The sequence below is a fragment of the Tubulanus polymorphus genome, chromosome 8, assembly GCF_964204645.1.
Source record: "Tubulanus polymorphus chromosome 8, tnTubPoly1.2, whole genome shotgun sequence".
NCBI lineage: Eukaryota > Metazoa > Nemertea > Palaeonemertea > Tubulaniformes > Tubulanidae > Tubulanus > Tubulanus polymorphus.
Window position 1 is genome coordinate 970752 of NC_134032.1, and position 13256 is coordinate 984007.

The 13256-nt window shown below is 40.4% G+C and overlaps 2 protein-coding genes across 2 annotated transcripts; both read left to right on the forward strand.

Moving 5' to 3' along the window:
- The first annotated feature begins 170 nt into the window (after window positions 1-170).
- Window positions 171-8560, forward strand: LOC141910007 (uncharacterized). Its single transcript, XM_074800696.1, has 5 exons — window positions 171-338; window positions 1921-2126; window positions 3043-3256; window positions 4689-4818; window positions 5815-8560. The coding sequence occupies exons 2-5, from the start codon at window positions 2108-2110 to the stop codon at window positions 5953-5955; spliced, it is 504 nt and encodes a 167-aa protein (XP_074656797.1). The 5' UTR covers window positions 171-338; window positions 1921-2107; the 3' UTR covers window positions 5956-8560.
- Window positions 8561-11415: 2855 nt separating this feature from the next.
- Window positions 11416-12744, forward strand: LOC141909971 (synaptic vesicular amine transporter-like). Its single transcript, XM_074800656.1, has one exon. The coding sequence runs from the start codon at window positions 11416-11418 to the stop codon at window positions 12742-12744; it is 1329 nt and encodes a 442-aa protein (XP_074656757.1).
- Window positions 12745-13256: the final 512 nt, after the last annotated feature.

A 13256-nucleotide genomic window follows, 5' to 3' on the forward strand; every position in this document is an offset into this window, starting at 1 on the left:
ATGTATTTGAAATATTTTAACATCCAATTCCGTATTTTAGTTTACGGTGGCCACTAATGCTCGGTTGGGGATCTATTGAATTTCCTAATCCGTATTTTACTGTACGGTGTCCACTAATGATCGGTTGTGGACTTATGGCAATAAAGCCGTTAGCCGAAGTTTAGTGATTTTTTCCCTTAAAAAGCCGTCAATCTGTCAAAATTTTGATTGTTCCGCTGAATTTGCTTTTTTTCACCGATCAAAATTAACTGCAGCTGATTCTGAGTGTAAAACGCCGCTGCTTCCACACGGGTCGATGTTGTTCTGAAGCCTGAAGGCTGGAGTTACCGCAAATATTGGTGGGCCTTTTTTTTTAGTAAATTTCTGTGGTTTTCTGACTCTCTAAGTCTCATCTAAATGTCTGATTTTTCGTTGAATATTAAACTTACTAATGTCTATTTATTAATGGATGAGACCTGTTTTTCTGGGATATTTTGCTTACTTTTTGGGGTACATACCTCATTTATGTCTTAACAGAATGCCAAAAATCGCGGACAACAACTGAATATCCGATATATTTCCAGTTCTGTACCAATTAGATGGATTGGCAAAAAGACTCCTTAAGTCCAATTGAATGAGAGAGAAAATCCTCCATTTTGTGAAATTTCTTGAATTTTTACATTGTCACCATGCCTACGAAATGAAGTTATTTTTCTTGTGGGGTCTCAACAACTAAATCAGGGTGGCGTAGGCATGGTAACAATGTTCAAATCCAAGAAATTTGACAAAATGGAGGATTTTCTCTCTCATTCAACTGGACTTAAGCAGTCTTTTTGCCAATTCATCTAATTGGTACAGAACTGGAAATATATCGGATATTCAGTTGTTGTCCGCGACTTTTGGCATTCTGTTAAGACATAAATGAGGTATGTACCCCAAAAAGTAAGCAAAATATCCAAGAAAAACAGGTCTCATCAATTAATAAATAGACATTAGTAGTTTGTTCTTCATTCACTTCTTGGTAAGATTCAAGAATAGGGGACTAGTGGTTAGGATTAGGGTTAGGATTAGGTTTAGAGATAGGTTTAGTTCCCTAATCATCATTAATTACTATATACATTACTATCATTATATATCATCATTATCAATTACTAATATTATTACTTAATTGATTACTATCACTACATACATATTGCTATAGTGCCCTATTCTTGAATCGCACCCAATTCTTAAAAGAATGATAGGCCTTCTTGCTAAAGTCTATTTATTTTTTCGATTGGCGCCGATCTTTTAGGGATATTTCGCCTAATATTCCGCACGCATCCCTCAAATAGGTGTCAATCGAAGTAAGAGCAGGTACAGTTGTGCAGTCCAGATAAATCATCGTTTGTATCCATATATCACTGTTTTGAAGGATTGATGATTATTCTCGAAAATTGAGCTTTAAATCGGCAAGATAGACCGAAGTAGTAATAGAAATAATCTTTGGCTGATGATGCGACGCCTAATTATTATTAGTAGCAGTCGCTATGTGTGGCGATCCTGTTTTGCAATGATGAAATTATTTCTGGATTAGGTGGTAGGCGTACACAGTGGTAGGGCCTCAGGCCTATATAAATTCCATGCCAAATTTTCTCCCAAGTGGTGCACCTTGCAGCGAAATATCAGCTGCCATTCTTAGATCATCGAAATATCAGCTGCCATTCTTAGATCAGCGAAATATCAGCTGCCATTCTTAAATCAGCGAAATATCAGCTGCCATTCTTAAATCAGCGAAATATCAGCTGCCATTCTTAAATCAGTGAAATATCAGCTGCCATTCTTAAATCAGCGAAATATCAGCTGCCATTCTTAAATCAGCGAAATATCAGCTGCCATTGTTAATAAGATGCGTTGACAGGATTGAATTTAATGAACGTGTGTTTTGTCTCTAATCCGCAGCTGCGCGCACAGTATCAGCTGCACAGTGGAGGACGACGATAATTCATCAGGTGCCGATTCTGGAGTCTACGAAGACGAAGATGTTACAGCCCCGACACCGGACGTCCCGCTACCCCAGGCCGGGGGGCCGCCCGCTGCGGTGACGTATCATCATCACCAGCAGCAGCAGCAGCAACAAGACGAGAGGATGGAGGTGGAAGAAGATGGTATGTCTCTGGTTACTGGGTTACTGAAAATAGTTCCTCTTCGTTGGTTCTCAGACTTCTGTGAGACCTTAATTCTTGTAGACCTACTGTCTGTCTTTCTGTCTGTCTGTCTTTCTGTCTGTCTGTCTGTTTGGCTGTCTGTCTGGCTGTCTTTCAGCTACCTATGCAGCTGTCAATCTGCTGTCTGTACCCACCCCCTCAGACAATCAGTTTTTGTTTGTGTGGCTATAGCCTGTTGATAAATTGTGTAAGGGTGCATCGTTTGGGTGTAGCATTGCGAACTAGGTCAAGATGGCGAATGTCTGTCAAATTCATTGCCATTGAAAAATGATCTGTCTGATTTTTACAATAGTGTCGAATCACATTTTTGAATTAACCCTTTCAGTGCCGACTAATTAATACCCTATAGTGCTGGAGATGATTTGAAAATTCTGAAAAATTCCACCCTAGTGTGTTGAATAACGGGAATAGCACTATAGTGCATCTACACCGCGGCGCGATGTATCGTTAGTTACTAATATTACACTATGTTTGACAGGTGCTGCCATCTTTCAAGAGAGATAATTACTAATTACATCAATATACACCAATCTACAATCTATAATATACAAATATACAAATCTATCCCTGATTTATACACCGCACTGCGATGTAGACACACTGAAAGGGTTAACAGTCAACAGTCCTGCGCATTAAGCTCAATTGGTTGAGCGGAGGACTTGGAACCAAGAGGTCCCTGTTTCGAAACCACCTCTGGCGTTGGCTGTTGAGACACCTACATGGACTAGCCCTGCTGATTTAGTCAGGTTGTTAGTCATAACAACCTATAAAAAGGCCCTGGTCGTCTCTTAAGACCCACACTAGGGTTACACTACTGCTACTCGGGGACGTAAAACTCTACTTCTCGTTTCTGCAGATGATTCCGGGGATGATGTGGAATTCGAGGTCGGTGCTGCAGCGGCGGCGGGAGGCGGCGGCGGAAGCCGGGCGGGCGCGACGCGGTATTCGTTTTACGCCCAGCAGATTTCGCTCGCCGAATTCGAGGAGGAAGGCCGAGTTTTAACGAAGGCGGCCGTCGCCGAACTTATGCAAACGGAACAATATCAGAAAATGGTCAATACCTGTTCCAGGTACGTTATCATCGCTCGATACGGGATCAGTAAAATACTCCGTTCTAATCGGTCTGAAGTTAGGATTCGAGTTTAGACTGGTCTTTAGTTGTTAGATTGGCTATAGAACCAAAATGAGCTTAGACTGGTCTTAAGTTGTTAGATCGGTTATAGAACCAAAATGAGTTTAGACTGGTCTTAAGTTGTTAGATTGGTTATAGAACCAAAATGAGCTTAGACTGGTCTTAAGTTGTTAGATTGGCTATAGAACCAAAATGAGCTTAGACTGGTCTTAAGTTGTTAGATTGGCTATAGAACCAAAATGAGCTTAGACTGGTCTTAAGTTGTTAGATTGGTTATAGAACCAAAATGAGCTTAGACTGGTCTTAAGTTGTTAGATTGGCTATAGAACCAAAATGAGCTTAGACTGGTCTTAAGTTGTTAGATTGGTTATAGAACCAAAATGAGCTTAGACTGGTCTTAAGTTGTTAGATTGGTTATAGAACCAAAATGAGCTTAGACTGGTCTTTAGTTGTTAGATTGGTTATAGAACCAAAATGAGCTTAGACTGGTCTTAAGTTGTTAGATTGGCTATAGAACCAAAATGAGCTTAGACTGGTCTTAAGTTGTTAGATTGGCTATAGAACCAAAATGAGCTTAGACTGGTCTTAAGTTGTAAGATTGGTTATAGAACCAAAATGAGCTTAGACTGGTCTTAAGTTGTAAGATTGGTTATAGAACCAAAATGAGCTTAGACTGGTCTTAAGTTGTAAGATTGTTTATAGAACTAAATTGAGCTTAGATTGGTCTTAAGTTGTCAGATTGGCTATAGAACTAACTAAGTTGGTCTTAGACTGGTCTTAAGTTGTTAGATTGGTTATAGAACTAAAATGAGCTTAGACTGGTCTTTAGTTGTTATTTGGTTATAGAACCAAAATGAATTGAGACTGGTCTTAAGTTGTTAGATTGGCTATAGAACCAAAATGAGCTAAGACTGGTCTTAAGTTGTTAGATTGGCTATAGAACCAAAATGAGCTAAGACTGGTCTTAAGTTGTTAGATTGGCTATAGAACCAAAATGAGCTTAGACTGGTCTTTAGTTGTTATTTGGTTATAGAACCAAAATGAATTGAGACTGGTCTTAAGTTGTTAGATTGGCTATAGAACCAAAATGAGCTAAGACTGGTCTTAAGTTGTTAGATTGGCTATAGAACCAAAATGAGCTAAGACTGGTCTTAAGTTGTTAGATTGGCTATAGAACCAAAATGAGCTAAGACTGGTCTTAAATTGTGAGATGAACTCACAAATCCTAAAATTACCCGATCTCTTAGTCTAAATAGTACTGAGTTAGGTACTGAGTTAACTTTAGGACCAAAATAACTGAAAGCCTCTTCTCTCATGAGACCCAGTTTTATAACCGTGTATTTGAAATCGAACTTGCTGATATTTTGTAGTTGCCACGCGTGTTGGTTGTATCAACAGATAACTGCTGATTGCAGAGAATGCGGAGGTTTCGCCATTCAGAGACCCTGTCCCGTCTGTGATGGTCGATGTATGCAAACTTGGACGCGAGATCCGAAAATGGTAAGCTATCCCCCGTTTGAAAAATACTTTCTCGATTTCTGGGTAGGGAATGAACTACCAGAACCTAGTTAACATGGGCATCCCCAGGATTTTTAATGGGTGGTTGAACTTCCCTTCAAAAAGGGCTGAATCAATATTTAATCGATAAGATTTTTTATTTTGATTTTTAACAATCAATCTAGACCTTAAAAGGCCTTACAATTAATATGTACATAATGCTTGTTTGATATAGGTTTAAGCTGTTTAAGCTACTCTGAAATATACTATTTTAGGCTAAAAAGTGATACCTTGTTTCTCCAAATCGGCTGGGTCACTTTCTAAACTGCAGTAGATTTTGTAATCAGTTGATTTCTATAGCCCACTGGGTCTGCTATTGCTATGGCTCGATCATGAATTTCAAAAAGTAATGTACAAGGTAGATAGGCGGCCTTATAAGCACAGCTAAAATGATAGTATTTATTTCTTATATACAGTTAGTTCCATATACATTTCATAAGCACTAGCGAAAATGCAGTCTCTGATTCAAACGTGGGTTCAATGCGATGTGTTCCTTCTTAACCCTTTCAGTGCTGACTAATAAATACCCTATAGTGCTGGAGATAATTTGAAAATTTGGAAAATTTTCCACCCTAGTGTGTTGAATAACGGGAATAGCACTATAGTGTGTCTACACCGCAGTGCGGTGTATCGTTAGTTACTAGTATTTCACTATGTTTGACAGGTGCTGCCATCTTTCAATAGAGATAAAAACTAATTACTAATTGCCATCTTTCAATAGAGGTAAAAACTAATTACTGATTACATCAATACACCGCAGTGCGGTTACTAGCAAAATCCATCACTGATTCATACACCGCACTGCGGAGTAGACGCACTGAAAGGGTTAAAGAAGAGTTTCTTAAACACAGGTTTTGTGTTGAGCTCTGCATTGAGCCATTCTAAGCTCGAGGCGGGTTGAAGTTTTATCTCGATAATACTGTCGCCTTTTTTTTCCAGACCCATTCATTCCAGAAAGCTCATTGGAACGGCAAGTGCGCTTTGCCTCACGAACAACAGATGGCGCTGCTGTTCCAGAAGTGCGTCGAGTCCGACGAGGACACGATCGTCAACGGAATGGAGGATTTGCACACCAGTTAGAATCAGTCGTCGCGTCGAGAAAAACTAAACGATATCATCGAGCGAATTGTGCATATCATCATCCGTAGTCACGAATCATGGAACTAGAATCGTGAATTTACGTTCGCATTTTTACACAGCAGTGGGAAATACAGTAGACTACGCGTAGCGAGAATGAAAAAACAGTACAAGGAAAATGTAACTGAAGCTCAGGCGCGGATCCAGGGCCATTCGGTGACTACAGCACAGTGAAAAAAAGGCACCAACTTTGAAAAGGGCCAGTATTGATGCCCGGCGAGCGAGTTAGAGTTTGAGTGCCATTTATTGGTATCATGCCACTTAATTTGTCTTAACATTCAATTTGCTTATGCACTTTTTCGATTAAATCTATAGAGTCTCTTTTAGAATAGTGCCCTTTTGAGTAAAAAAAAAATGCCGTCGATTGCCTTTTATGATTTTGGTCAATTTATTTTCATTCACATTTTGCTTTAGTCCTAGTACAGAAAGGCAGTTATTTTTTATGGCGCACAAATTGTGTGCCTTTTTATCTACTTTTTTCCCGAAACAAAAATTTTTCGAGGGCATTTGAAAACTGCGACTACCGCACGTGCTGCATGTGCGATAGTCTGGATCCGCGCCTGAAGCTAGTATAACGGTATAACTCGTTTAATTCCGATCGTTTTTATATTCGGATTTTCACTTATTTCGGACTAAAACTCCAGGACTCAGTTCCACAGTTGTGAGTTGGAGTTAACTCTGAGTTAAAATTAGTTCATTTTGGATGAGTTAACTCTTGAGTTAAATCTTAACTCACAACTGTGGAACTGGGCCCAGTCTCTTCTAGTTTCGATTCAAATGAGAGAGCGCTTAATTCGGATTTTGTTTAATTCGGATAAAATGTTCCGGTCCCGGGTGATCCGAATGAAGCGAGTTCTACTATATTCAGTGATCTGTCCGAACCAGTAGCATAATGAACAGGTTTTCCGCCCCTTGTGTTTGTTAACGTGAAGAAATCGGAAAATCTTTACCGGTATTTGTCTAAACTGGAAATATTTTGCGGGTCCCGGCACTACCATACCCATCCTCCCCCGGCAGGGATTCGAACCTGATGGCATCGAGATTGCCACGGCACGAAACCCTGCCATAATCGACCGTGTGCGCAGATACATGCGCAGTTCAGATGATGTGATTTTTAGCCAATCAGAAATCCCGTTTTATTTTAGCCCGGGGTTTTCCCATTTATAGTTCTTCCTTGAAATTTGCCTCAACGATTATACAACGAGCAATCTGATTGGTGCCGCCAGTTTCCGTTCGGTAAGCTGCGCATGTACCTGCGCACCCGGTCTACTGATGCAGGGGTTCGTGCCGTGGCTGAGTGTAGCGATGCCATCAGGTTCGAGTCCCTGCAGAGGGAGGATGTACCATACCGCTATAGGCGGAGTCTACTATAGTATTTATACGGATGACGACCCATTATCGAACTAGCCTAATACCAGGTTATTTCCGAGAATCAAGTATTATGGTTATGAACTTATCGAATTTAACGCCTGATATATCTCCATACGTACTCGGGCCCGGATCCAGACGCAAATTTAGAAGGACTTGTTGTCACATCTCAAAAGAGCACTTTGTCGTCCACGAAGGCAATGCAGTGGAACCTAGTTACGGCGAACTTCACCGGACCAGAAAAGAAAATCTGTTCGTTATAAACCGATAGTTCGTTATCCAGTATGAAATTAAATTTTCTTATGGGACAAAATTCTATATTTGTAATATCCTTTGAATTGTTGTATCGGAGTTCGTTGTAACGGGGTTCCACTGTACTAGGGATGCATTGAAATGCACCTGTTATTTTTGTTCACAAAATAGAAAAGGACGAAATATTAGAAATATTTCATGTACTTGTACAAGTCTCACAAGTTCTGCTGGATCTGTCTCTGGTGCGGTCTATACCATCGAATACCGTAGTCGCTGCTGTAGGACCTGACTGGAATTCCAATTTATCCAAGGCGCTTTGAGGTGAAACTTTTTTTGACGGTGGTTAATGTCCTATTGTAGACCAGCGCGCACCTGTCGATCCTCACGATGAAATCGATGATGAATAAACATAATTTATGCATAGAACAAAGAAAAAATCTAAAATAAATTTTTTATTTGTTAACTATACTGAGATTTATATCGGTTCACTATAGTCAACAAAGAAACACGTTTCTGATTTATGTCGAATTCGAAATGAAGCTGTTAGAATATTTTGTTACGTTGAATTATGATGTCAAACCTCCCCTCATGATGATCTGTATTTGTCCTTAAAAAAACGTGCGTGTTTCAAACACAAACGTCGATAGTATCAGGGCGCCAATACAGCGCCAACTAGAACAATGTGTAATTATGATTATGTCTTATTGATTGGTTAATAATTATGGTAATAATCGAATTATTTGTTTGCCAATGAAATATTGAAATATATGTATGATATTGTAAATCTAGTGGCTCGTTATCTCATGGTTCGGGGCAATTTTTACGTGTCTGCTACATTTTGAAAAGAAATTGTTCAAGTCTTCGGTATTCGTTCATTTTCCCTCCGGTTATTTTCCCTCCAGTCATGATCCCTTAGTCATTAACCCTCTGATCGTTTTCCCTCCAAAGAATATAATGTTATAAAAAGAAGGGACTTTTGTAGGGTTCACTTTTCTAAAATTGATAGCAGAAAGAATGTCCTATTTCAGTATGTATAAGGCAACTTATGGATTCATGGAGAAATGCTCATTTTAGTAAGATAAAATCCCACTATTTACAGATTAAAAGAATTTAAAAACCAGAATTTATTTATTAAATCTAAAATATATAAAAGACACAACGTTTCGATCTCACCCTAGAGATCATCATCAGGTGACGGTCGTCAATTCTGGTTTTTAAATTCTTTTTAATCTGTAAATAGTGGGATTTTATCTTATTATCCGTTCACCACGATTGAGTGCGGTCATCGTTCTATTCTGTTTAGTTTTAGAAAGAATAACTGCGGTCAAAAAAGCGTTAATACATTGAATAATTAAATCCTTCGATCTAAGAAACAATGAGGATTAATTAGATTAAAGGTTTTATTAAATCATGGACGTATAAACTAGTCTATACGTCCATGATTAAATAAAGCAAATTGCATTGCTATTGAGTCAGGTGAGTCAGGTGGAACTTGAATTTAGCTCACATGCTTAGGCAACATTATATTATACTAGACATTCTGTTAATGTCCATCTATCAAAAATGAATTTTCGTAATCAAATCATTTATTTCCACTTATTTCATTAATGATATTAATTTGAACACTTGGAGGGAAAATTTATGTTTTGGAGGGAAAGTAACTGAATGGATAATGATTGAGGGATTTTGTGTGGAGGGAAAATGGCCGGAGGGAAAATGACAGTGAATCCTTTATTTCTGCGTGCTTTCCACAAAAAATGCTTATTTTTGACTTTGTTGAGAAGTTTCGTCTGATATATCAAAATTATTGTCATTTCTTGGTGATACCAAAAATTTAGTCATCAAAAGCCAGGTACACATCACTTTTGGGCAATTAACTTGTCAGATGACATAAGTGAAATTTATTGGTTACTACATTTACGTACTGACCTGTACCCGTCCCTGCCAAATTTTGGACACCATAAAGAAATGTATATTTTTGGCCTTATTTGACTACAGAATTATGCATTTAATTTCAAAAAGACATGTACAATAATTGTACATGTAAATTATCTTATTATATTTCTCATCACGTCACTGTTTTGGGGCTGGCCAGGTTGGGACCGGGATCCCCTACCCCTCTGAGACCCCTCTGAGAGTCCCTCGGTCGTTTCCCGATGATGGCGATTTATTGACTGGAATACTGTCCTCACCAGCCGTTATTGGACCACGCGACCTAGTTTAACTGTTCCCGCGGAAACCACCTACAACACTAGGCTGGCTACATCTTCACCCGTCAAGGGATTCGAACCCACTAAACCCGCCAAAGCTGTTCGCCGAACCCCTTGACCTCACGAGTCGTCGGTGTCGTTACTAGCCGACCAGAATCCGGTCGTACCAATCACAGCGCTTGTAACAAACGACTCTAGGCTTCTATTGGTTTTCTCGTTAAATGGACCAATCAGCGAACGTTTTACCGAACAAGGAAGTATTTCGCAAATCGATATATGACGTCATGCGCAACAGCGCCAGTAATGAAATCACGCTTCGCGAGGCCAGGGGGCTGGTGGAAATGAGTTCGGGAGTTATACCTGACCCCTGGCAAGCGAGGATGGGCTGGCTACAATCGTCCAACAAACTGCTAATCATTTTGGCACATCTAGTGTCTCCACTCACTACACGTAAACGCTGTCAAAAATTAAGTATGTCCTAGATTTAAAAATTCAATGATTCTGATAGATTACGCATGCGCATAAACGGCAAAGGAAAACAGTTTTGGGCGGGTTGATTAAGTTGGCATAGTGTAGTCTAACAAAGCCAGGGCGATCTGCCCTAATATAGCCCGCTGAGAACTTTGTTTTGTTTTTGGCCTTACGTCACTTGCACGTGTCCGCTCAATTTCCATTCGTCGGGGACTCGATCTGACGTGTACTTTTTGTGGGTACACCCATCACGGACGTCACTTCATCCACTAAGGATTAAAGAAAAAATATATATATAAATGGACAAAATGATCTTCAACCTTGTAATATAGCTATTTCCAGAATCTCATTGTATTAGATGAGGCAGCCAGAAAAATTCACCCGAATCAGTCGCTTGCCGGTTCAGACTGAATGGAAGATTGTTTGAATGAACCGGAACCGCAATTTCCAATTATGTACTTCGATTTAAAAATATTCTGTTAACTCGACCGCTGATCACACAACTATATCTGTACTTCGATTTCCGATTTCAAAATCAAACCGCCTGTTTCGCTGCCGGCGGGTGTGGTGGGTCTGTAAGGGACGCTCAATCCAAAAATCAAACAAAATTTACCAGCCCAATAAATAAATAATGGGGACAATCCCTATTCTAAGATCAAGGATTGGGTGCCGAGCGTTAATAAACCTGCTATTGGTACTGAAAAACTGTGCGCCAAAACAAACATATGGTGATAACCCTATGAATGAAATATGCAGATCAAATTGCCATTGAATTAAGTAGGATCATTTAATAATGTGATATTGAATAATGAATATCGCCATGTATATGCGCTACTGAAGATCTGAATCCGTGAATGCAGGTAACAGATGAAGTAATTAAGCCGAGCTGTTTAATTGCCCGTTGATGCGTATTAATATCACCCTGTGTCTGAGCATAGTTTAAAATAAATGTAATATATATATATATATATATATATAATTCCCCACGCGCCCGCGGGAGTCGGAACTTCTCATCTTCTATGTGGTAGATTTCCAGAATCAAGTGACGTTTCAAAGACAAGCTATAAGTAGGTCAGCGATCACGTGGCCACCTTCGCGAACGATGCTTCATGAATTGAACGTTAACAACGAGAAGGATGAAGATTCTGTTGAAGATAAGGGTTACGGCAGTATGGACTCATTCTGCAGTGCAGAAGACGCCATGTCTAGTTCGTGTAGCCTTCGTTGTCAGCACAGGCCCAGCCCTATAGCTATCGTTTGTATCGTGAGTACAGCGTCGCTGATAATCGAAGTAACGCGAAGCGCTGTAATCACCGTCACTTCCGAGATCCTTCACGATGTTGAAAACGATACCGCAGAAGATCACCGGATCGCTTTCAAAATAGCGACTACCCAATCCGCGTATAACTTCGGCCTGATTTTCGGAAACGTCCTGTGCGCGCGAGTGGCGTACAGTCGCGGACATTTATACCCGTTTTGGTTTGGACTACTGACCGGACTCGGCGCTACTTCCATATCGGCGTTTGCGTCCGCGTGGTGGGTTCTGGCGTTAGCGAATTTACTCGTCGGACTTTCAATTGCGTTTGTTGCCAATGCCGGTTCGACGATGGTCGCTATCGCTTTCGACGATGAAGATGATAGGGCCAAAGCCCTAGCCGCCATATACAGTTGCCGATACGGTGGCACTTTATTCGGTTACGCGGGCTGTTTGTACGTGGTGAAATGGACCGGGCGCGTGGCTCCATTTTGGGCCCTCTTCGCCGCTTTAGTCGTCACGATCGCTATTCGAGGTTTCACGAATATTGAAAATAACCGCGACGAAAATTCAATAAATAAACCTTTTCAACTCAGCGTCGTGAAATCGATGCTTACCGATGCCCAGACGTTAGTGTTATTTGGCTTTAACGCAATGGACGCAGTCTCTAACAGTATTTACTACAGTTTAGTACCGTTGTGGATTATAGAACACATCAGCGCTAAACATTGGCAACTAGCGACTATAAGACTATCGTCGGCGACTCTTTTCGTTTTCAGTACAAACGTCTTCGGATTTTTTGTGTCGAAAACTAGAAGCTATCGATGGATTTATACTTTTATTAGTTTCATGCTGGTGGCTGTATCGTTCATTATCTATTCGTTTATTCGGAATATCTGGCAGGCGTTCGGCCCGGCTTGCGTATGCACGTTAGCGTTCAGTTGGTTCGGCGCTTTCATTCACTCGTGGCTGTCGGATGTGGCCGAAAAGAAATTCGACGAAAATTACGCGACGATGTTCGCTATCGATGTTGTCTTCTGTCGTACGGTCTCAATTGTACTAACATTATGTACAGGTTTCGTGCAGCCTTATGTCGGATACCCGGCAATATTTATAGGTCTCGGTATTGTGGATTTCATCTATTCGTTCAGCTCCTATAGTTTACGAGGTATATGATATGATATGATATGGTATATAGGCGGATCTTGTCTTGGGGAGGGGCGCCCAGTTAGAGATTTATGTAAAACACCTGGGCGAACTTCAGTTTTCGTTTTTAGTGGGCTTGGTCGCATCACCTACTATAGTTCGGTCGTAACGTATTTCACAGTGTCGGCCATATTGTAAATATCGCTCAATCCCGTGGTCGACCATTTCCGGACCGACTAACGGACATTCGGTTTCAGATCATTTAGCTCGACTATAGTCCAATAACCGAAGTTTGCCCTGGTTGCGCAGATTCTGTTAGCGCCATAGGCGCACGAAACACAGGGCGGGGGATACGGAGTCATCCCCCGGAAAATTTTGAATTTTTTATCATCTAACATCGCGATTGCGTCGTGTAGTTGATATATCTTACGTATCTTATCATCGTATCTTACGTATCTTACTTATCATTATCTTCTCGCTCTGAACAAAAAATATCTCAGTCTTATAGTATAGACTAGATAGTAATACCCGTGGAAACTACG

What these genes read in the sequence shown, in the direction of transcription:
- LOC141910007 (XM_074800696.1), top strand. An exon ending in ATGGTCAATACCTGTTCCAG is followed by an intron (nt 3,257 to 4,688) that starts GTACGTTATCAT and finishes GATATTTTGTAG; the next exon opens with TTGCCACGCGTGTTGGTTGT. An exon ending in GGACGCGAGATCCGAAAATG is followed by an intron (nt 4,819 to 5,814) that starts GTAAGCTATCCC and finishes TTTTTTTTCCAG; the next exon opens with ACCCATTCATTCCAGAAAGC.
- LOC141909971 (XM_074800656.1), top strand. Translation starts at nt 11,416, where the DNA reads ATGCTTCATGAATTGAACGTTAACAACGAGAAGGATGAAGATTCTGTT.